Raw genomic sequence first — 23,605 nt, forward strand, 5'->3', positions numbered from 1 at the left:
GCATTAAGTATATTGTTCCCAGGTTACTTTATTATTCTTTTTTTCAACAGTGAGGCAAAGAAAACCACCACTTTAGACTTATACATAGCCTCACTAGTAAGCAAATAAAATTAAACATACTTTTCCTATTTTATTTGTGCACATTTGCCTCCCACCTTTTTTTATTTTTTAACTTTTTAGTTTCACAAAATTCTTAAGGGTAAAAACAATCTGTTTTGACATTCCCAACTTTTATGGCCATCACTGCTTCTTCCTTTAAGAATACAGAGGTGGGGGGCTGGGGATGTGGCTCAAGCGGTAGCACGCTCGCCTGGCATGCGTGCGGCCCGGGTTCAATCCTCAGCACCACATACCAACAAAGATGTTGTGTCCGCCGAGAACTAAAAAATAAATATTAAAAATTCTCTCTCTTTCTCTCTCTCCTCTCTCACTCTCTCTCTTTAAAAAAAAAAAAAGAACACAGAGGTGGGCTGGGGCTGTAGCTCTGTGGTAGAGCGTTTGCCTTGCATGTGTGAGGCACTGGGTTCAATCCTCAGCACTACATTAAAATAAATAAATAAAAATATTGTGTCCATCTACAACTAAAAAAAAAAGAATACAGAGATTACTGGGGTTTCCTCAACCTACTTTTCCTCTCTTAAGTCATTGCTTTGGCAATTCCATTCACTCATAACCAAAGAAGTCCCATCACCAACCAAAGTTTAAGACTCAACTTTTTTATTCATGTTGGTATTGTATCCCAGTTACATAAAAATGACCACTTTTACAATCTCTTATTGGGTTCCTTACCCAAGTTTATAGCTAAAAATCCTCCCCCCCTTTTGGTACTGGGAATTAAACCTAGGGGCACTTAACCACTTAGGTACGTCCCCAGCTTTTTATATTTTTTGAAACAGGGTCTCACTAAATTGCTGAGGGTGGCCTTTAACTTGTGATCTTCCTGTCTCAGCCTCCCAAGTTGCTGGGATTACAGCATGTGCCAACATGTCCAGTTTATAGCTAAATCTTTATTGTTTTCACCTTTGTAATTGCTTTTATTCTCCTTCCTTCTCTTGTGCTGGTATTTCAAACCATTATACGTTCTCACCAAATCTAGTGCAAAAAACCTACTAGCTGTCCCCCCCACCCCAGCCCCCGATCTTCCTTACATCTATTTTCTATAAGTTTACTGCAACAGCCACCTTCTTAAAAATAGAGATCTGGGTACACCATTCCCTTTGCTTCAAAGTTTTCTACAGAAAACTTTTTTTTCCTTCAGTGGAGAAAATCCAGTTCTTAAGATAGTACTCTAGGCTCCATACAAACCTACCAATATTTCCTTATTTTCTACAATATATCCTCCCACAATGCTCTAAACCCTACAATTACCAATGCTTCACTAACATCCAACATTTCCCTGTAATCTTTACTCATGCTATCCATTAAGTCTCCCCTATAAACTTTTAACAAAATCCAACCTCAAAAAGACTGTGTCTGTGTTGAGAGCCACAGCCGAAGGGGCCCCAGCAAACTTCCAGCTGCCAGCATGTCTGAAATCCCCCTCCTCCAAAAAGTCTTCTATAATTATCCTGGCCAGAAATTCTTTCCTCTTCTATAAGATAACATTGGTTATATTCAGTATTATAAACTGCATGCATGTCCAATATAAATTATCAAGTCATTAAAAATTTAATTATGTGTTCGAATTTTTCAAGTAACCAAGTATTGCATATTAAGCAAAAATATGCCAATTTAAAATGACTATTCAACTAAGAAAATTATTATGTATTTTAGCTGGAAAAGGTAGGAGGAAAATGGGGAAATGCTGGGGTTTTTAAAAAAAAATTTTTTTAGTTATCAATGAACTTTATTTTTATTTATTTATATGTAATGCTGAGAATTGAACCCAGTGCCTCTCACATGCTAGGCAAGCACTCTATCACTGAGCCACAACCCCGGCCCAATGCTGTTTTTTTTTTTTTTCTCAAGGTCAAGAATCCATCATTCATAAACATATCCTAAAATCAATTTTTAAAAGAATTCTTGCTTTCTTTTGTGTGTCTCTGTGTTGTTTTTTGTCTGTCTGTTTAGTTTTTAGCACTGGGAATTGAATCCAGGGACACTCTAAAACTAAGCTACATCCTCAGGCCTTATCATTTTTCATTTTGAGACAGGGTCTCTTGAAGTTGCCCAGGATGGGGTAGAACACATGATCTTGCCTCCTGATTCACTGGGATTACAGGTGTGCACCACTGTATCCACTGTATATAACAAAGTAATATACAAATTTAATTCAATAAATTGTTATTATTTTAATTTTTAGTTATAGATGAACACAATACTTTTTTAAATTTTTTTAGTTATATATGGACACAATACCTTTATTTTGTTAATTTAATTTGTTTATATGGTGCTGGGGATCAAACCCAGTGCCTCACACATGCCAGGCAAGCGCTCTACCACTGAGCCACAACCCCAGGCCAGGACACAATACTTTTATTTATTAATTTTTATATGGTGCTGAGAATCAAACCCGGTGCCTCACACATGCTACGCAAGGTGGGTATGGGTGGGTTGGGGGGGGGGGGTCAATCAACAAAGGGATTTATTATAGCCAGTGAAATAGGAAAAACAAAAAAAGTAAGATATCCTGAAAGCCAAATGTAGAAGGATTATCAAAGGAGCAGAATTACATAATTTAATCAAATTTTGTTATTCAGTCAAGCAAAATTTTACACGAACATCACTGGTGATTTCAAGAGAAGTTTCAGCAGAATTATGGCTAAAAATAATGAGAGGAGCCAGACACAGTAGTGCACACCTGTAATCCCAGCAATATGGGAGATTGAGGCAAGAGGATCACAAGTTCAAGGCCAGTCTCAACAATTTAGCAAGGTCCTAAGAAATTAGTGAAACCCTCTCTCAAAATAAATAATAGAGTTAAGTACCCCTGGGTTCAATCCTTGGTACCAAAAATAAATAAATAAATAATAGTAGTATGTTATTTATCTATGATGTATTCTAGACAAAACTGCACTGTGCCTTAGGGCACAGATATAGACAAGCCCTTCCAGAATTTTATTATAAACAGAAACAGTTATCTTGATGTAGGCTATATCAATATGAAAGGCCAAGAGACAGTTTTTTTGGATTTTTTTGTTTTTCCCCTGAATAGGGGAGAGATTTCAGTATTAAAAACATTGTTTTATACCGATGGATGATTCAGTAAACAGGCAGATACTGATAATCTAGAAAAGGGCAAGGGAACAACTACAAAAAGCACTAACTGAATAGATAAAAAGGGATTAATCTAATAAATACAAATCAGTGGAAGTAACAGCAGCAGCTGAACTTCGGGGACAGTTTTCTTTCTTTCTTTGTTTCTTTTTGGTACTGGGGATTGAACTCGGGCACTCAACCACTGAGCCACATCTCCAGTCCTATTTTGTATTTTATTTAAAGACAGGGTTCTCGCTGAGTTTCTTAGAGCCTTGCTTTTTGCTGAGGCTGGCTTTGAACTCACGGTCCTCTGCCTTAGCCTCCCCCCCAAACTGCTGGGATTACAGACATGCGTCACTGCACATAGCTCTGGTATAGTTTTCTAGTTAATAATCTAATAGGACACACACATCTCTCTCTCTCACACACACACACACACACACACACACTCACACACGTTTTTCCTTCTCATTCTTACTGGGAATTGAACCCAGGACACTCTACCAATGAGCTATATCCCAATCCTTGATATTCTTTTTAAGATAGGGTCTTACCAGGGTCTTACCAAGTTACCCAGGCTGGCCTCAAATGTACAATCCTCCTGTGTAATGGGATTACAGGTTTGCATCACCACACTCAGATACTTTTACTTCCTTTTATCTACAAAATAATTCTCTAATGTAGGTATTACCCCAACTTGTTCATGGGAAAGTACAAAGTAGCTCAGAAGCCAGGTAACTTGGCCAAAGTAACAAGTTATTATGCTATTAATTTGTAAAGATCAGGCTGGAATATAGCTCAGTGACAGAGTTTACCTGCCTTGCATGTGTGAAGCCTTGGGTTCAATTTCTACCACTACCCAAAAGAGGAAAAAAAAAAAAAAAGCCTGCATTCTCCCTTGAATGTGTACACCTTATTGTCCTAAATTAATCTGTCTCAATTAAAAATAAAAATTCAAATGTGTTGATTCTAAATTCCTTATTATACTTACTTTCTTGTATGGATTAGACTGGAAACGTGAAGAAAACTTCCGTATCTACTCATTTAGTATCTTATGTTAAACTTACCAAAACTACACTTGGAAATACATCTTAAAAGTCCTGCCTTTGTACATTTTTTTAAATTAATTTTTTTAACATATGACAGCGGAATGTATTACAATTCATATCATACATATAGAGCACAATTTTTCATATCTCTGGCTGTATACAAAGTATATTCACACCAATTCGTGTCTTCATACATGTACTTTGGATAAAGATGTCCACCACATTCCACCATCATTTCTAACCCCATGCTTCCTCCGTTACCCTCCCTCTGCTTTTGTACAATAATTAATTTTGCAAAAATTAATTGCAATTAATTATTTTACAAAACAACGCTACCACCAACAAATGTGACAGTGACAATATTTTAGTTATTTTAAAAATATGACGCTTGCCTTGCATGCAAAAGGCCCTGGGTTCAATCCCCAGCAACCACACATACACATAAACACACAAAAATAAATTTAAAAAAAAATAAAAACATGTTCATGGGTTTTTTCTAATTTCTGTGTAAAGATCCCAGAAGTGGGGTTCAGACTGTGCCATCCTAAAATATGCCTCTTTTGTGTAACGATTATATTGAGTGGATTAGTTTGTGAAATTGCAAACACAAAAGTGCTGAAGTTTGAATCCAGAGCCTTACACATGCAAGACCAGCACACTACCATACAGCTACAACACCCACCATACAGTACCCTTTTTTAAGAGAAATTTTCTTTTTTTTTTTTTTTTGAGAGAGAGAGTGAGAGAAGAGAGAGAGGAGAGAGGAGAGAGGGAGAGAGGGAGAGAGAGAGAGAGAGAGAGAGAGAGAGAGAGAGAATTTTTTTTTAATATATATTTTTTTTTTAGTTGGCGGACACAACATCTTTGTTGGTATGTGGTGCTGAGGATCGAACCCGGGCCGCACGCATGCCAGGTGAGCGCGCTACCACTTGAGCCACATCCCCAGCCCGAGAAATTTTCTATATAATGTAAATATCCATCCGTAAGGCTATCTCCTCTGTACCAGGAAGAGAAGGATGAATAAATGACTAGAAATTCTTATCAGTCTGCTTATTGAACCTTACTTTTGTTTAGGGTGCTTTTCCTACTCATCTCATTATAACTAGGTCTTTCCTATACCCTTCTTTCTTTATCTTAAGGATGCTGGTATTTAAAGCTTTCCCTTAGAGATTTACTGTTTCCCCATCTCCCATGTTTATATAAGGTATACATGTTATTAAACATACTCATTTTTCTCATTCATCTTTCTTTTGTTATAGGGGTTCCCCTAACTACTACAAAGAGAAAATTATTTTCCTTTTCTATACCATGTTCCTCAAGAAAACTGAAAACTACAGAAAAACTTTGAAAAATAACAAAATTCAACCACAATACCTCATACTTTATTTCTTTTCAATAAATACATTAAAATACAGGTTTTGTACCTACTTCTTTACTCAATGATGGTTCCCAAACTCTCCTGAAAGAATGTATATTCTGGGAGATTTAAAATCATGACAAATCCATTTGTCAGCAAACACACTGAACTATAATTTCTGGTATCAAAAGAATATGTGATATAAGCAAAGCTATACATCTAACATGCCTAACATTTTTTTTTTTACATTTCTTACCTGGTTATTTTCTTCATCCTCAAATATAAAATCTTGCTGCATAACTTCATTGTCTAAATTAGTGCCAGCCACAGGTTCTGAACAGTCTCTGTTACTACTACTGGCATGAATAATATCATCGGCAATCTCAATCCTATTAATGAAGATTAAAAAAAATCAGATTAGGTTAATGATAAACATAACTGTCTTTAAAAAATAAATATTAATAATGTCCTTTGCATAAAAATCCACATTTTGTCCTATTAACTCAAATCATAAAATCTGCTAATTTATGTATTTTTTCCTTCTTATTGGGATGTTGTCAGAGACTTTGAAAATTTTCAGTCAAATGCCTTCTAAATATGTGTGTGTGTGTGTATGTGACAGAGAGAGAGAGAGAGAGAGAGAGAGAGAGAGAGAGAGAAAATTTCCCTTCCAATACACACTCCTACATGATACTGACCTATTTGTCCTGATTTAATATATATTTACTATTAGAGACCATAGTGTTCAACACCTTATCCAAGTACAACAGGAAGAGTTTCTACTGCAGATTTTCCAACTTATACAATTTAGAATATGCAAAATATTGCAGTTTGGGTTTACAAAGATGATACTGCCACCAATGATGAAACATGAGTCATTTCCCCAGTAGTGAAAATATGAATACTATCTAAGTAAAGGGCAAGTTTCAAGGATCCCAAGCTAAGATAAAAACAAATTCCAAGGGATGTGTTATTACATCCTTTAAAACATTTCCTATTTCCAGCTTTTAGATACCACCTTTCCTTTCCTATTCAGCCCAAGTACTCCTTATAGATCCAGCTGTATAATTTCTAATTATGTCCTCAAAGCACACAAATCAGGGCTATCATCACACAGAACTGCAGTGCGTCTCATGGCACACATGCACTTGTACAATACAGTATTCCTAAAATTCCAACCATGGTTTTCATATTCAATAGCAACTCTAGTTATCGCTTTTAAAATCAAGTCACCCTACCTGGTATGGTGGCACACATCTGCAGTCCGGCTACTCAGGAGGCTGAGGTAGGAGGATTGCAAGTTTGAGGCTAGAATGGGCAATTTAGCAAAAGTCTATCTCAAAATTAAGAATGAAAAAGGGGGGGTTGGGGTTGTAGCTCAACGGTAGATCACTCGCCTAGCATGGGCGGGGAGGCTCTGGGTTCAATCTTCAGCACCACATAAAAATAAAATAAAGGTATTATGTCCAACTACAAGTTAAAAAAAAAAAACAACCAAAAAAATATTTTAAAAAAATAATAAAAAAGGGGGGCTAAGGTTGTGGCTCAATGGTATAGTGCCTGCCTGGCATGTGTGAGGTACTAGGCTCAATCCTCAATACCATACAAATAAATAAATAAAATAAAAGTGTTGTGTCCATCTACTACTAAAAAAATTTTTTTTAAATGAAAAAGGGTTTGGCAGGGGATTAGTAAGGATGGTGTAATGTGATAGATATCATTATCCAAAGTACATGTATTAAGACATGAATTGATGTGAACATACTTTATATACAAACAGAGGTATGAAAAAATTGTTCTATATGTATAATAAGAATTGTGATGCATTCTGCTGTCATGTATTTAAAAAATAAAACCAATTAAAAAAAAGAAAAAAAGAAAAAGGGTTTGGAATGTAGCTCCATGGTTCAATCTCTAGTACCACAAAAACAAAGAAGTCACTCCACCCAATTAACAAATTTTACTTTCCTACAATACTCCAAATTTGGGAATATCTCACACATCTGTCTCCAAAATACAAACAATACATAAAAATATGAAATCATTTCATTGTGGTCTCCGAGCGAAGTACACATATATCCTAAGTGTAGGAATGAGGTGACAGAAAAATAGGTTAAGTCTGTCCTTCATTAAAACGTTAACAATAGATAAAATGTCAGATAAACAATGAACTTGAGGGCTGGGGATGTGGCTCAGCGGTAGCGCGCTCGCCTGGCATGCGTGTGGCCCGGGTTCGATCCTCAGCACCACATACAAAGATGTTGTGTCCGCCGATAACTAAAAAATAAATATTAAAGAAATTCTCTCTCTCTCTCTCTCTCTCTCTTTTAAAAAAAAAAAAAACAATGAACTTGATATCATATATAATGGGTACTTTTACACAAATTCACCTATTATCAGTTAATCTAAAAAATCATGTGGGATGGGGAAAGGCTAGTGGCAGAGGATAACAATTTAAACAGCAAAGGATGTTTCTGTCCACCATTACAAAATGACCATATGCATTAGACTAATATTAATCTGCTGTCCCTGTAACTATCTATCTAGATCACAGCATGACCATCTCTTAAACAGAGTAGGAGTCCAATTTATTTAAGTTATTCTACATACAACATATACTTAGCTTTTAGTTTATTGCTTCACCCAGTGTTCAAGGAAGAAACAATGGCTATGATGAACTTAGTATGGAAGAGTTATAAGATTTTCAATGTTAACTAAGTATATACATAATTTACACAAAAGTATTTACAAAGTCACTATTATACTGATTTTCAGAAATACTCAAGCAAAAACTCCATTATTTAAGAAATAAAAGAGTAGTAAGAAAAAAAAATTTATAACTCTCAATTAAAATGTTCCTTACTGGTTATTAGGTCTTTCCTCAACACAATTAATACTTCCTGCTTCATTATTACATATCAGACTTTGCTGCTGTAAATTCTTAAGATCATGATCTATGCTGCTCTGCAGATCAAAAAGGTGCTGTTCCACAGCTGCTCTAATTGTTCTTTCTAAAACACTAAAAAAGAGAATGCATGTTAGTGAGAAGCAGGCACCCTAACTGGGTATATGGCCATATAAACTTAAATATTAAGACCTATCACAAATAAAACAAATTATTATGGCATTTAATGGCTAAAAGTATAAAACGAAATACGCAAAAGAAAACAATAATAACTTAAATTTTAAAATGAAAAAGATGATGCAATACAATCAAGCATAATGTCACAATTATTACTAGATTATTGGAACAATAACCCAATAATTCATTCCTCACTATATAGAAAACCATTTTATATAGACCTTCCAAACCTAAGCTGATAAGGCAAAATAATTTACCAACACCCAGCTATAAAAAATGTAGGGTATTACTCATATTTTCTACATAAATTCTACTTTTTAAAGAAAACTTAATGAAAGCTCTATAAACATTTTTCAATTATTCAAAAGGAATAAAAAATCATCTGAAGAAAGCTCATCTTTTATTTTGAATATCAGTGTAAGAATTTCTTCATTTGTTCCTATTACAGTATGTAAAATTGTAATTAGTTTACTGCCTACATGTAATTTCTAAAGTGAGCACAATAAACTACATGATTCTTATCTCTACAGCTTAGTAATATTTTAAATTCTTAAAAATTTGTCTTCTGTATTACTTACTCTGCAGAGGCTGGTAAGATGCTGGTGGGAGATATATGGGCACTGAAATCAAAGAAAGAAATAAGCTACAGAAATTTTCAATACTATAAATTTTATTTTTTAATTTGTTCTAATTAGATATACATGAAAAATACTATATTTTTTTCACTACTAAATGACTATACAACATGCTAAAAACTGTCACATTTGCATTACCTTGATATAGCCAGAACAGCATGCTCACACAGTTTCATGCTTTCAAATACATATCAGGTTGGAAGCATTTTCTGAATCTTGTTGGTAAATGTTTTAAATATTAAAGATAAATCTGAGGGCTGGGTTTGTGACTCAATAGTAAAGCACTTGCCTAGCACCTGTGAGTGTGAGGCCTTGGATTTAGTCCCCAGTACCACCAAAAACAACAAGAAAAAAAAAAAAAAAGAATAGAAATCTGAGATAACATATCACTAATAAGACAAAAATTTTTAAAGTATTTATTGAATATTTAATATGAGCCAGAGCTTGACATGCATTTATCTCATTTAATAGTTCTCGATAGCTAGAAGTTATAATTATTTCTCCCTTTCCATAAAACTGAAGCTCAAAGATGTTAATTACCTGGCCCAAATTCACACAGTACCAGATTGGGGGCCCCAAAATACCTGCTATTAACAAAAATGCTCTTTTGCCCTCAAAAACTAAATCAGTGATTAAAAACAACAAAAGTAGAAAACAGCACAACATGAATAAATATTTCTAGCAGAGTAATTTTCTAAAGAAACTATTTTTCAGGGGCTGAAGTTGTGGCTCAGTGGTAAAGTGCCTGCCTCATACATGTGAGGCACTAGGTTCGATCCTCAGCACCACATAAATTAACAAAATAAAGGTATTATGTCCACCTACAATTAAAAAAATATTTTTTAAAAACTATTTTTCACACAAAAAGACCTTTAATATTTAGTAGAAGGAGGATAGGATATGCAACTACTTCATCTGGTACTCACTCAAAGAAACATTGATCTATTCCAAGGCTGAAGGAAAAAATCAGTTGTATTGGATTCAAGGAAATAGGAGTAACATTAGCAGTTCATAAATACAGGTGACTTTTTTTTTTTTTTAAATCATGTGAGGTAAGGTCTATCTAAATGACACTGTATATCTAAGCACATCGGACATCTGAGCCACCACTTAGTCATTTCGAGGATTAATCCTTGCACCACACACCCTATTGACCTATATACCACATCTATAGCTACCTTGTCATCGTTTTATGCAAGTTTAAACTGGTTCTACGAAGATCCTCTAAAAAATAATAATAATAATAATAATAATACAATCTATTAACCATTATAAAAGAACAGTCAATCATCAAGCTAATATTCCCATGATTCACTGAGATTCACATTTATCATTCACCCCAAAATCTCCAGGTCTCCCTTGGAAAAGTATATCATTAGCAAACGGCAAAAGTGCTTCAACAGACAACATAGTTAAGCCATCTTCGTTTGATACACATAACATCCTACTTTGCTTAATAACATATTTTAAAGAAGTCCTTTAGAACTTCATTTCTGAAATCAGAAAAAGCTGGGGAGAAAAACCATATACATGTGCATTAAAAAAAAGTATAGCCAACAGTCTATTTCTAGTAGCAAGCTAAAAGTTTAAATAGTGACTTCTGTAGAAAATAAAAAAGATAAATGAGGCTTTTATAAAAGAGTTTTAGTGCCAACTAGGATTTTTTTTGACATTTTGCACAATTATCTAAGGCTTATATTTTAAATTTTAGTTATGAGTTGCTATTTTGATTAATACAAGTTAAATCATTGATTTTCCTCATTAACATCCGCAGTCTCTATTAAATTTAGAGAGATACTCATTTTAGCTTTAAAAATTACCTGACAATGTGGTATATATTGAATGGTGTGAGAAAAGTTTATAAGAGAGTCATTCACCAGAAATCACACTATGAGAAGGAAATGGTACACCAGAGAGTGGGAAAAAGATGTCTGACATACATAATTAAAAAAAAAACAGGGCTGGGGATGTGGCTCAAGCGGTTACGCTCTTGCCTGCCATGCGTGGGGTGCTGGGTTCAATCCTCAGTACCACATAAAAATAAAATAAAGATGTTGTGTCCACTGAAAACTGAAAAAAATAAATATTAAAAAATTCTCTCTCTAAAAAAAAAAATCCAAATCAATAAGAAAAAGACAACCCAATAGAAAATTAGGCAACAAATCTGAACAGGCATTTCATAAAAGGAGAAATAAATCAATACATGTATAAAATGCGGGAGACACCCTTCATAAAATGACAATGAAATACTACTACATATATACCACATTAGTTCAAACAAAGTGTTGCAAAGACATGGAGCAATGGAAATTCTTACACTGCTAGTACTGAAATGAGCACTTTGAAAAATAATCTAGCAATATATACTGAAACCAAACACTGGTATTTATCTTTACATGGATACCAAAAGATATATACAAAATATCACAGCAATATCATTCATAATGGTCAAAGTAAAAACACATTATACACAATTGTATTATGATGTTAGTCAATAATTAAAAAGTGAAAACAATCCAATTGCTCACTAATGGTAAAATGGGTAATTGTGATGTATAACAGAATGACTTAGGATGAAAATGACTTCCTCACCTAAGTGGGAAGGAAGGAAGGTCAGAATTTTGAGCTACTGTGCTACTATTAGTGTTTATTTCTAAATGTGGGTGGTGGTTACATGAATATTTGCTTTTTTGCTAACTTATTTGCTATATGTTTTATAGCAATTTTTATATGTAGGATTTATTTTCCAATTTAAAAAGGAAAAGAAAAATAAAGTAGACACCAGTGTCTTCCCCTCACACTTCAAAGGTATGGCCCCAAAACCTACATATTTAACAAGTATCAATGATGATTTTATTCATACAGTAAGTTTGAACACTGGCCTAGGTGTCTTCAGCTATTCAAATGAACTACAGAAGTTCTGATGACTTTAAATAGGATGCACATGCAGGGTATTTCATCTTTTCGCTTCCTACCCCTTTTGTTACTGAAAAAAGACAAGTATATATAAAAAGCAGTAATGAGAGAGCTAGATTACTGGCAGAAGAGTAACAATTCATTAGCCCTGAAGAGTATGCTGGGACAACCAAATAAACAGCTCCCTTCTAATAAGGGCCACTTCATTTAAAAAAAAAAAAAAGGAAAAAATTATTTGAGTGCCAATAAGGACCCCTCCCCAAATCCACAGTAAAATGAAACAATCCTTTAAGAATCAGATTGCCACCTGCAAGACTACACACAAAACTGATTGTACAAGTTTGTTCTCTGAATTTCTGAAAGGCAAAGGACTGATTTAGTTTTCAGATTTTATAAAATTTTGCCAGGCAGTGGCACATGCCAGTAATCCCAGTGACACAAAAGGCTGAGGCAGGAGGATCGCAACTTAGGGCCTCAGCAACTTCTGCGGTACTATTAGTGGCATTTTTTTCCCCCTAGATGTGGGTGGTGGTTACATGAATATTTGTTTTTTACTAACTTATTTGCTATATGTTTTATATCAACTTCTGCTGAGGCCCTAAGCAACTTTGCAAGACCCTGTCTCAAAAAAAAGTGGGCTAGGGATATAGCTCAGTTGGTAGCATACACAAGGCCCTGGGTTCAATCCCCAGCACCACAAAAAATAAGTCTGAGGATGTGGTTCAGTGGTTAAGTGCTCCTAGGTTCAATTCCCAGTACCAAAATAAACAACAACAACAACAAAAAAAAAAAAAAAGAAACAGATTTCACAGAATTTAACTGTTCTTTATTTTCAAATTTTAGCCATAGTCTGTGAATAAAAGCCCTCATGAACAACCAGGGCTCAACAAATATATGAATGTAAAAGCACTTATGATATAGCTATGTATCTGCAGCTAAACAGCATAGTTGTAACAAGGACGTGAATTCTAATTAATAAAGATACACACACACACAAACACACACACACAAAAAAAAAACCCAAGACCATGCTGACTAGTACCTATGCCATAAAAAGTACCTTAAAATGTTGTGTTTATAAACCCACACACAAGGAAGACCAATCTGAAAAATCAAACATTAAATGACAAAGGACATAAAGTCTTCAGTCAAGTATCATGTTAAGGACTACAGTCATTCCTTGACCTTTTCTCTCTTTGCTGTTAATTCTAATTTTAAATTTGCCTATAATCACATCATTTCTTTTTTTTAAATGTCATTTTTTTTTAAGGATTATAAAATACAAACCAGGGCAGTATTGCAAGTAAAAGCAGAGCAAATTAGAAACCTAGTGCTAAACTTTTAAGGATATGAAGTCAAATGACGCTGTCATATACATCATATCATATTCTTTAGAGCAGAAAATCTATTGTACAATAATTTAATTCTAATTATTAATTTTATAATTCAAATGCAAAGATCATAATTTTAGTTTCCCAATTCCAAATATTTAATGCTACAAACAATATTTGAATAAATTCTGGCTCAACCTCAATCAACTTTGAAAAGGATCACTATACCTGTACATAAAGCCTTGCATGCAAGTCATTCTGAATATCCTGTAACTCCCAACAAAAATATCAGCAAAAACATTCACTTTAAATATAATTAAGGATGGTGATGGGCTTTCAAAAACTTCTGAGCAATAATCATTGCTGAGTTCTCCAAAAGAGAGGAGCATTATATTCTGCAGTCTCCGCAGTAAGGAGATGGCAACATGAGGTCACCACTGACAAGGAGGTACCCAGTTGACTGTCCACAAATTTTATCCTAATTAGTTTGCAACTTTTCAGGAGGCAGGAAAAATTCTGAATCTGGCTAGGACTCCTACAAAAATATTTATGCCTGCTTATGTCACTGGGGGCATGCCTTTCATAGGGATTGTGGGGATTTGGTCTCTTCCCTCTTTTTTGCTTCCTGACTCATGAGATGAGCAATTTGTTTAGCATGTGCTCCCACCATTATGTGCTACCTTGTCAGAAGGCCAAATCGATGGGGCCAGTCTGGAACCTCCCAAACCATGAACTGAAATAAACCTTTTATTTTTATAAGTTATTTATCATGAGTTTTTCATTATAATGATGAAAAGCTGGTTAATACAAAGCCTAAAATAATACAGACAGAAATCAATATGTTTTCATTAATCACACAATTATCACAAATACAAAATTGCTAAAATAGATGCAAAATACATTATCTAATTTCTGAAAAGCATTAATGGTTAATTTTTCAAGTCTAAAAATTGGATGACTTCAGATAAATCAAGTAAAATGACACTAAAATTATCATTTAAAAAAATGTGGATTCAAAAAATAAACACATAAAACAAAATCATATATCCTTTTAAAGCCACAAGTAAAAATCCTTTTCTCCCTCTGCCTACCAATATGAGTCCTCTGTGACAGGAGATAGAGAATACCAGAAGATTTCTCATTACTACAATTGGTCAATAAGTCATATATATCAAATCTTTGAAATATCAAATGCATCATTTATAGGGCAGAAAAGGGAGGGAGAGAAGCTGTCGATCATGATCTGGTACTTAAAAACAGTGAAGTAGTAAAATCCATCAACTGAAATATTTTACAAGCTATCTGATTCAATGAATGAAAGAAAAGCAAAATAATTCTTCTACAATTCACATGCCTATCCAGTCAGCTAACAGCACATTTTCTCAATAATGAGGCAGATCAAGAAAAGTTGAGAGCTCCGCAGTAATGGAGGCTGAGGATGAGTGCTGACGGGGCTGGGTTCTGGTTCTAGCTTTAGCTTTGCCACTGACTCGGGGTCTAGGTCTGGGTCTGGGTCTAGCAGCCTGAAACCTGGACGCCCTGCTTCAACCCTCCAGGCACGGATAGCCTGCATACAGGCAGCTGGTTTGGAGAGCTTTAACACCCGGAGCTAGTTATCTTGCCTGGGGTCCAGTCTCTAAAGCCACCTCCTCCTCCCAGGGATCCCGCCCCACTGGCCAAGCCTCCTCCATACAGTTGAAACAGGTTGACAACCATTAACATGGGTTGCAACTACAGGTGGCACTGGAAGCAGACTGGTTCCCGGACATGTCCAGTGGAAGGAGGGGCCCTAGTCGGCAGCAGCTAAACCGTTCAGCTTTACCTTCTTTACAGACTTTGGTTGGTGGGGGCTGTGGCAATGGAACAGACTTGAGAAACAGGAATAGTAGCACCACTGGCCTTCCAGTTCCACCTATCACAGCCTTAATCACCCCAGGTCCTGTGCATCATTGCCAAATTCCTGACTTGCTTGTGGATGGGAGCCTGCTTTTTGAATTTCTTTTCTTCATCTACCTTTTGGTTGCTCTGTTCATTCAGTACATCAACATCTATAAAACCGTGTGGTGGTATCCTTACAATCATCCTGCCTTTTGTACTTCACTGAATTTTCATCTCATTATCACCTGGCAGCGTTCACCATGGTGATGCTCGCAAGGAGGCTTGTGTGGGCCCTCATCTCCGAAGCCACCAAGGCGGGTGCAGCATCTATGATTCACTACATGGTTCTGATATTAGTTCGCTTGGTGATTCTCACTTTGTGTGGATGGGTACTTTGTTGGACCCTAGTCAATCTCTTTCGAAGCCATTCAGTACTTAATCTCCTCTTCCTTGGCTATCCGTTTGGTGTTTATGTTCCTCTCTGTTGTTTCCACCAAGATAGTAGAGCTCATCTTCTTCTCACAGACTATAACTATGTGGTACAGCATCAGCGGGTAGAGGAAAGCACCTCAACTCTGCCCCCTATCTCCAGACCTCATTCGAAATGAGGTAGAATATCTGAAAGCCGATTTCAACCACAGAAGTTCTCTTCAACTCCCTCTTCAGTGCCTACTATGTTGCATTTCTCCCTCTGTGTTTTGTAAAGAGTACCCAGTACTATGACATGCGCTGGTCATGTAAACACCTCATTATGGTGTGGATCAATGCTTTCGTCATGCTTACCACACAGTTGCTGCCATCAAAATACTGTGATTTGCTACATAAATCAGCTGCTCACCTTGGCATATGGCAGAAGCTAGAACATGGGTCCTACAACAATGCTCCACAGCACATTTGGTCAGAAAAATACAATATGGCCTCAAGGGGTGCTGGGGCAGCATAGCAGATGTTTATATAGAGCCATGGGGCCTTACAACGTGGCAGTGCCTTCAGATGTATCCCATGCCCGCTTTTATTTCCTGTTTCATCATCCATTAAGGCTGTTAAATCTACTAACCCTTATTGAGGGCAGTGTTGTCTTCTACCAGCCCTATTCCTTGCTGCGGTTGGAGAAGTGGAATCACACACTTTCCATGGCTCTCATCCTCTTCTGCAACTACTATGTTTTATTTAAGCTCCTTTGGGACAGAATAGTATTAGGCAGGGCGTACTCCTACCCACTCAGCAGTTATGAACTTAAGGCAAACTAAGCTGTCTCTCAACAGCGAGGGAGAACTCAGATAAAAATATTTTCATATGTTCTATTTTTTTCTAGCGATTTTTATAAATATTTAAGATATTTTATATTTTGTATACTATTATGTTTTGAAAGTCAGGAAGGGTAAGGGATATTAAATGTATCCATAAACAAGGTGATGTGATCTTTCATGTGTTAGTACATTTGAATAATACACGTGTGAGAGGTATGCCTCTCTAGTAAAAAGATTGATTTGTTTGTAAAATAAAAAAATTTTAAAAAAGAAAAGAAAAAAGTTGAACCATCAGGAACAAATGAACTCAGAAGAACAAAGTCCTAGCTTCAACAATCCACAAGAAAATTATCAATTTCTTGTTCTAATTTCTGGGTTTTAACAAAGCATTAAAAGCACTTTAAATTAACTTTATAATACCAAGAAATTGGGGTTTTTTCTCTCTCTTTGTCTTAGACAATAGGCCCTCACTTTTGTTTAGCTAGCTAATCCCCTTATCAGATTGTAGTATGGCCACAAGCTTGGTGTTCTCTCCCTAACATGCATTCTCTTCTTTATAGTATGGATAGGCTGAAAATTTTTCAAATCTCAGTTGTTTCCCTTTTAATAATTCCTACTTCATTTCCCTCTTCTCATATTATAACTATAAAGAGTCAAGAGGAAATATGCAGCTTCTTAAAAATTTACTTAGATATTCCTCAGCCAAAAATCCAAAATTGTGGCTCTAAAGTCCCATCTTCCACAAAATACCAACATGAACACAATTCAGTCAAGTTCTCTGCCACTTTATATAACCAAAATTGTGATTCAGTATCTGGTGAGGGCCCAATCATGCTGTCCTTTTACTGCACATATCAGGAGTGCAGGGTCTCTTTCAGGACACTTTTATAAGGTCACTGTTCCCATCCATGAGGGTTACCTCACCCCAAACAAATCTAATCACTTCCCCCAAAGCCTCACCTCCTACTAATACAAAAGCCTTGACAATTAGGATCTCAACAAAAAAATTTTGAGAAGTCAGGCTGAAGTTGTGGCTCAGTGGTAGAGCACTCGCTTAAGACGTGCAAGGCCATGGGTTCAAACCTCAGCACCATATAAAAATAAACAAGTAAAATAAAAGTATTGTGTCCAACTACAACTAAAAAATAAATATTTAAAAAAAGAATTTTGAGAAGTCACCAACATTCAGATCATAATAGCAACAGATTAAACGCAGAACAAATTATGAGAATCCATTAAGCCAGACACTGAAGATATTAATACACATGTAACAAGTTGGGGGAGGGGTCACAATCACGTCATTAAAAATATTTTACTAGACACAGTGACACATGCCTGTAATCCCAGTAATTCAAGAGGCTGAGACAGGAGGATTGCCAAATTTGAAGCCAGCCTCAGCAACTAAGCAAGGTCCCATCTCAAAACAAAAAGGGTGCCAGGTGTGGTGATGTATACCTAATCTCAGCAACTTGGGAGGCTGAGACACCAGGATTCAAAATTCAAGACCAACCTCAGCAACTTAGTGAGATTCTGTCTCAGAATAAAAAAAGGGCTAGGGATGGGACTCCGTGTTAGCATCCCTGGGTCTAATCCTCAATACCCAAACTAAAAATAAACAAATAAGGCCTGGGGCTGCAGTTCAGTGGCAAAGCGCTTGCCAAGCATGTGTGAGGCACTGGGTTCGATTCTCAGCATCACAAAAATATAAACAAATAAAATAAAGGTATTCTGTCCATACACAACTACAAAAAATAATAATAAAATAAACAAAATAAAGGCATTCTGTCTATCTACAACTACAAATATATATTTGTAGTTGTAGATATATAAAATAATAAAATAGAAAAAAGGGCTGGGGAGTTAGCTCAGTGGTAAATCACTCCTGGGTTCAATCACTGGTACCAAAAAAATTTTTTTTTAATATAAATTGTGTTTAATTCTAATTAGTTTAAGTACATACACTTGTTATTAGTTTAAGTACATACCTCATTGGAGAACATAGCTCTAACTTAACTAAATTTAAAATACTCATTTAAATCTACTGTTGTCATTTCCTCAAGAAAGTACTGCTAGCCTGGCTAGTTATTCAAGGCCAGCCTCCACAACTTAGGAAAACCCTGTCTCAAACCAAAAAATAAAAAGGCAGAGCACACCTGGGTTCAATCTCCAGCACGATGGTTGGTGCAGGGATAGAACATATGTATTTGTATTTGTCTGTATATGTATTGCTAAGGGCAATTTAAATTGGATCAAGTCTTTCTGAAGTGGTTTGGAAATACCAAAACCCATAAAGGTACACAAGGTATTATGTTAAAAATTAATAATAATAATAATAATAATAAAGAGACCATCATAAACAAATTTCCAGTCACTTTTGTTAGCAGACTGGTTCTTCTAGCCGATTTCATTTTCCAAATTCTTACTAACAGCGTTTTTTTGTTTATTTGTTTTACAGTACTGAGGACTGACATCAGAGCCTCAAGCATGCTAGACAAGGACTCCACCACTGAGCTACATTCCCAGCCCTTTATTTTATTTTAATATAGGATCCTTAAACTTGCAATTCTCCTGTCTTGTCCTCCTAAGTAGCTGCGATTACAGGAATGAGCCACTGTGCTTGGCATTACCAGTTATTTTTAAATGACTTTTTTTTTCCAGACTCAAAATTATCATTTCCTCTGCTTTTTAACCAGCACTGAATCAAAATAAACATAAAAAAAAATCTAACATACTAAAGAGATAGATTTGCCCTTTAAATTAAAAGGGATCAGTAAACCATGGAGCCATATAGAAAACTTGCAGAGAATTTAGCAAATCCAAAACTATGTTTCAGAAGTTCTTGAATTCTCTGAAGTTTCCTAAACAGTGCACAAAATGGTCCTGGATATCTGATGGGATAGTGCCTACCCCATTTTCCAAACTTATTCAGCCTGTCATATAAATACTTTCATTTTATCATGAAAAGGATTAGAAAGCTCTATTTTAATAAAATCAGACTTCAACCTAGTTGTAGCCTACAAGCTGGAAATACAAGTAAATTCAATTACTATATGCTTCTCTAGCAATTCTACCTGTAGAATTATCAAAATATCATCAAGCTAATATAAAATTATAATTTTATATATTTAAACAATGTAATATAAAAAACATATTTTATGAAAAAATGTAAGACTGATTATTTATTTATTTAATTCTTACTTTGCCAGGGATTGAACACAGGGCCTCAAACATGTTAGGCAAGTGCTCTACCACTGAGCTACACCCTTGGCCAAAGAGGTTTGATTTTTGAAGGAAGGTATAACTTTAATAACTGAAAACTCCTTAGTAAGGGTGCTGCCTTAAATTTTCTTCTTCTTGTTTCTTATTCAAAAATGTCAATCTTTTACATGTAGATATAATTTGTATATCATGTTGGAATATACGTGTAGAAAGAAATGCTCAAAAGGTAAAGTCCAATCAATTGAAATATTTACCTTGTTGATGCTGTAACATTACTTGATTCCAGGATGTTTTCAGTTATTCTTAATTGTACCACCTCTGGCACGTCATTTGATTTTTCTGTACCCTCTTCTGGAAGTTCTTCTATATGTTCCAGCTTTTCATCTTCCTCTTCTTCCTCAGAAAGTTCATTAACCTATATGAATAAAAATAAACTCAGATGACATATCTGAGACATAACACTTCAAGAAAATTATAAACACAAACTTTTAAAATTTCTTCATTTCTTAAAACCAATCTCTCTTATGGAGTGACCACCAACTTTTTTATATAAAAAAATTGTAGGTATGTGAATGCATGACCAATGTGATTCTGCAACCTGTATACTCAGAAAAATGAGATATTGTATTCCATGTGATTCAAATGTGTGATATGTCAAGGTCATTGTACTCTCATGTATATAACTAATAAAAAAAATTGTAGGAACAGGGTGCAATCCCAGCTACTCAGAAAGCTGAGGCAGGGGGACCCCAGTTCCATGCCAGCCTGGACAATGTTTCTAGACCCTGTCTCAAAATAAAGGCTGGAAGTGGTAGGGAGAGGTACAGTGACTCAAGGAAGAGTGCCTGCCTAGCATGCAAGAGGCCCAAGGTTCGATCCCACAAAACAAATAAAATTATAAACCAGAAAAATATAATATTTTGAAGCAGAAATAACTGAATAACTACATCACTAGAAACATGAATCAGACTGCAAACTAATTAAATTCCTGCACATTGTAGTTATCATTAAGAAAGCTTCATTTTCTAATTGGTTTTGTAAATATAATAGTTACAAAAAGAGGGCTGGGTTGTGACTCAGTGGCAGAGTGCTTGCCTAGCACATGTGAGGCACTAGGTTTGATTCTCAGCACCACATAGAGATAAATAAACAAAATAAAGATTAATGGCAACTAAAAATATTTTTTAAAAAAATTAGTTACAAAAGACTTCTATTTTATCAGGTTTCCAGGTATAGTAAACAAGTCATTTTAATACACAGTAAGTGTGAAAATAGGCACAAAAATTTTGCATTAAGGTATTAGCTATGCTTTAGAAATTGTCAGCAAACTTCTAAATGAGTCAGATTAAATTTTTCATAAATAAATTGGAACTGTAACAAGGAAGAACTTGGATTTTGACCATTAAGCACAAGTTATAAAATGTTTTCCATCATCAAACTGGCTCTATTAGGAAATCATTCTAATAAAAAGACACTAAAATACTCAAGAAGGAAAATCAGTTAAATATTTTTGAATGAGAAATATTTTGAAGTTATCCCAAAGAAGAAATTGCCTATACATGGTCATAAATCCATTTGGGGAGGGGGTAACTGGGATTGAACTTGTGGTCACTCAACTACTGAGCCACATCCCCAGCCCTATTTTGTATTTTATTTAGAGTTTATAAGCAAATACTTGTCATTAAAAACATAAGCAAGAAAGTATACTTTTGGAGGCTATGGGTATAGCTCAGAGGTAGATCATGTGCAAGGCCCCAGGACCAATTTTTTTTTTTTTTTAAGTACACTTCCAGTCTATTCTAGCCAAACACAATGGACATATCTAGAATAAATTTTGTTACTACATATATTAGTGGTATTTTACTTGGTGGACATACAAATACAGTTGGTAAAATACTGTCAGAAAGTAAAACTGCAATCAAAGAGTTAATGCTGATATTCCTAATCAAAAACACATTGACTATCTAAAGTATAACAATGATAGTTAAAAAGGCTTCAGAGGCAGAAAAAACTGTAGTATAATATTTCCATTTCATACCTAAGACTTGGAGAAGTTATAGTGGCTAAAAGGAATGTGTGAATATAGATATTATACTACTTACCTCACAGAACTGGATTGAAAGGATTAAACAATACACATAAACACTTCAGCAGGAAGAGAACGACCATCTAAACCATAAGCAAAAGCTCTAAACCATTGGTGTATCAAAGTCATTAGTCAGTAATTAATTTTTAGTGACCCTTCTAACAATTTATGACCTCATTTTGTAAACTATTTACTTCATATATAAAGTATATGCAACAGATTGCTAACTTTGTTATGCTTGTAAATGTCACCCCTCATCTATCACATGTCATGTACAACTGTGATGGGAAAAACTGATAATCACTGGCCTAAGTGGTTATTAACCAAGAAGTTAAGATTTATACACAAAGGAAGCTGGGGATATAGCTCAGTGGTAGAACACTTGCCTAGCATGTTGCCTATGTTCAATCTCTGGTATCACCAAGAGAAAAAGAAAAAAATAATTTATACACAAAGATGAAAATTCAAAATGACAGATCAATTTTTAAAGAATTTGGGTGGGGTTGTGGCTCAGTGGTTGCGTGCTTACCTAGCACACATGAGGTACCAGGTTTGATCATCAGCACCACATAAAAATGAAATAAAGATTGTGTGTCCACCTACAACTAAAAAATAAATATTTTAAAAAAATTTTTTAAAGAATTAAAATTATCCTTCTTTCTCATCTATGTATTTAATTAATTAGTGAAAGTCAAGAGAATGTACTTAAGACACATTAACCTGGTAACCTAAGCAAGAAAAATACTGAAGGGGAAAATACTGTTTTCACAACTATAAAATGGGAATGACTGCAGCTGAATAATAAGTTTGAATACAACTGCAGAGTATCAAAAAATAAATAAAGATGGCTTTTTAAACTGAGAATAAATACTTATTCAGTCCACACATTTTTTTTTTTAAAGAGAGAGTGAGAGAGGAAAGAGAGAGAGAGAGAGAATGTTTTAATATTTATTTATTTATTTATTTTTTAGTTCTTGGCGGACACAACATCTTTGTTGGTATGTGGTGCTGAGGATCGAACCCGGGCCGCACACATGCCAGACGAGCGCGCTACTGCTTGAGCCACATCCCCAGCCCCACACATTTTTTATATAGATACTATTGTAATATGTTACATCACACTTTTTTAAATAATTTTGTTCCTATAGCCAATAGCTCTTAGGAACTTCAAAGACTACTCCACTATACTGATTACATTATATTCAATAAGTTTTACATAAATTGACATTCTCCAGTATCTTTACCAATAGTATACTAAGATACAACGTGAACAATATCTAGCGTTTTTTCCTTCTCCCCAAATCCAACTCCCAGGCCTTCTAATGTAATTTCTTCTGTAAGAATTCAACTCAATTATTTCGAACAGGACTAAGCATTAGGGCTGGGGCTGTAGCTCAGTGGTAGAACACTTGCCTCACATGTGTGAGGCCTGGGTTCAATCCTCAGCACTACACAAAAATAAAGATATTGTGCCCATCTATAACTAAAAAAATATTTTTAAAAAAGTGTAAGCATTAGAATCCTCAAACTTTGAATCCTCAAAGTTTTTCTTGATCTTTGCCTGGTCAACTTGACCTTCTTACCAACACCCTATTCTGTTAAGT

At 35.2% G+C, this 23,605-nt stretch overlaps 1 protein-coding gene and 1 pseudogene across 4 annotated transcripts in view; one reads left to right on the top strand and one right to left on the bottom strand.

Moving 5' to 3' along the window:
- The window catches only part of Fam13b (family with sequence similarity 13 member B), an 80,237-nt gene that overhangs the window by 29,250 nt on the left and 27,382 nt on the right, over window positions 1-23,605 (bottom strand). For 3 of the 4 annotated variants that reach the window (XM_026401236.2, XM_026401235.2, XM_077800694.1), the window contains 4 exons: window positions 20,170-20,330; window positions 9,265-9,306; window positions 8,468-8,623; window positions 5,861-5,993 (listed from right to left, as the gene is read on the bottom strand). In XM_026401236.2, coding sequence (XP_026257021.2) covers window positions 5,861-5,993; window positions 8,468-8,623; window positions 9,265-9,306; window positions 20,170-20,330 — 492 coding nt within the window. The remainder of the gene's footprint in view (window positions 1-5,860; window positions 5,994-8,467; window positions 8,624-9,264; window positions 9,307-20,169; window positions 20,331-23,605) is intronic. The other variant, XM_026401238.2, reaches the window with a different exon arrangement.
- Window positions 15,336-16,696, top strand: LOC144253724 (transmembrane protein 39A pseudogene; annotated as a pseudogene).

The sequence above is a fragment of the Urocitellus parryii genome, chromosome 1 (genome assembly GCF_045843805.1).
Source record: "Urocitellus parryii isolate mUroPar1 chromosome 1, mUroPar1.hap1, whole genome shotgun sequence".
Classification (NCBI taxonomy): domain Eukaryota; kingdom Metazoa; phylum Chordata; class Mammalia; order Rodentia; family Sciuridae; genus Urocitellus; species Urocitellus parryii.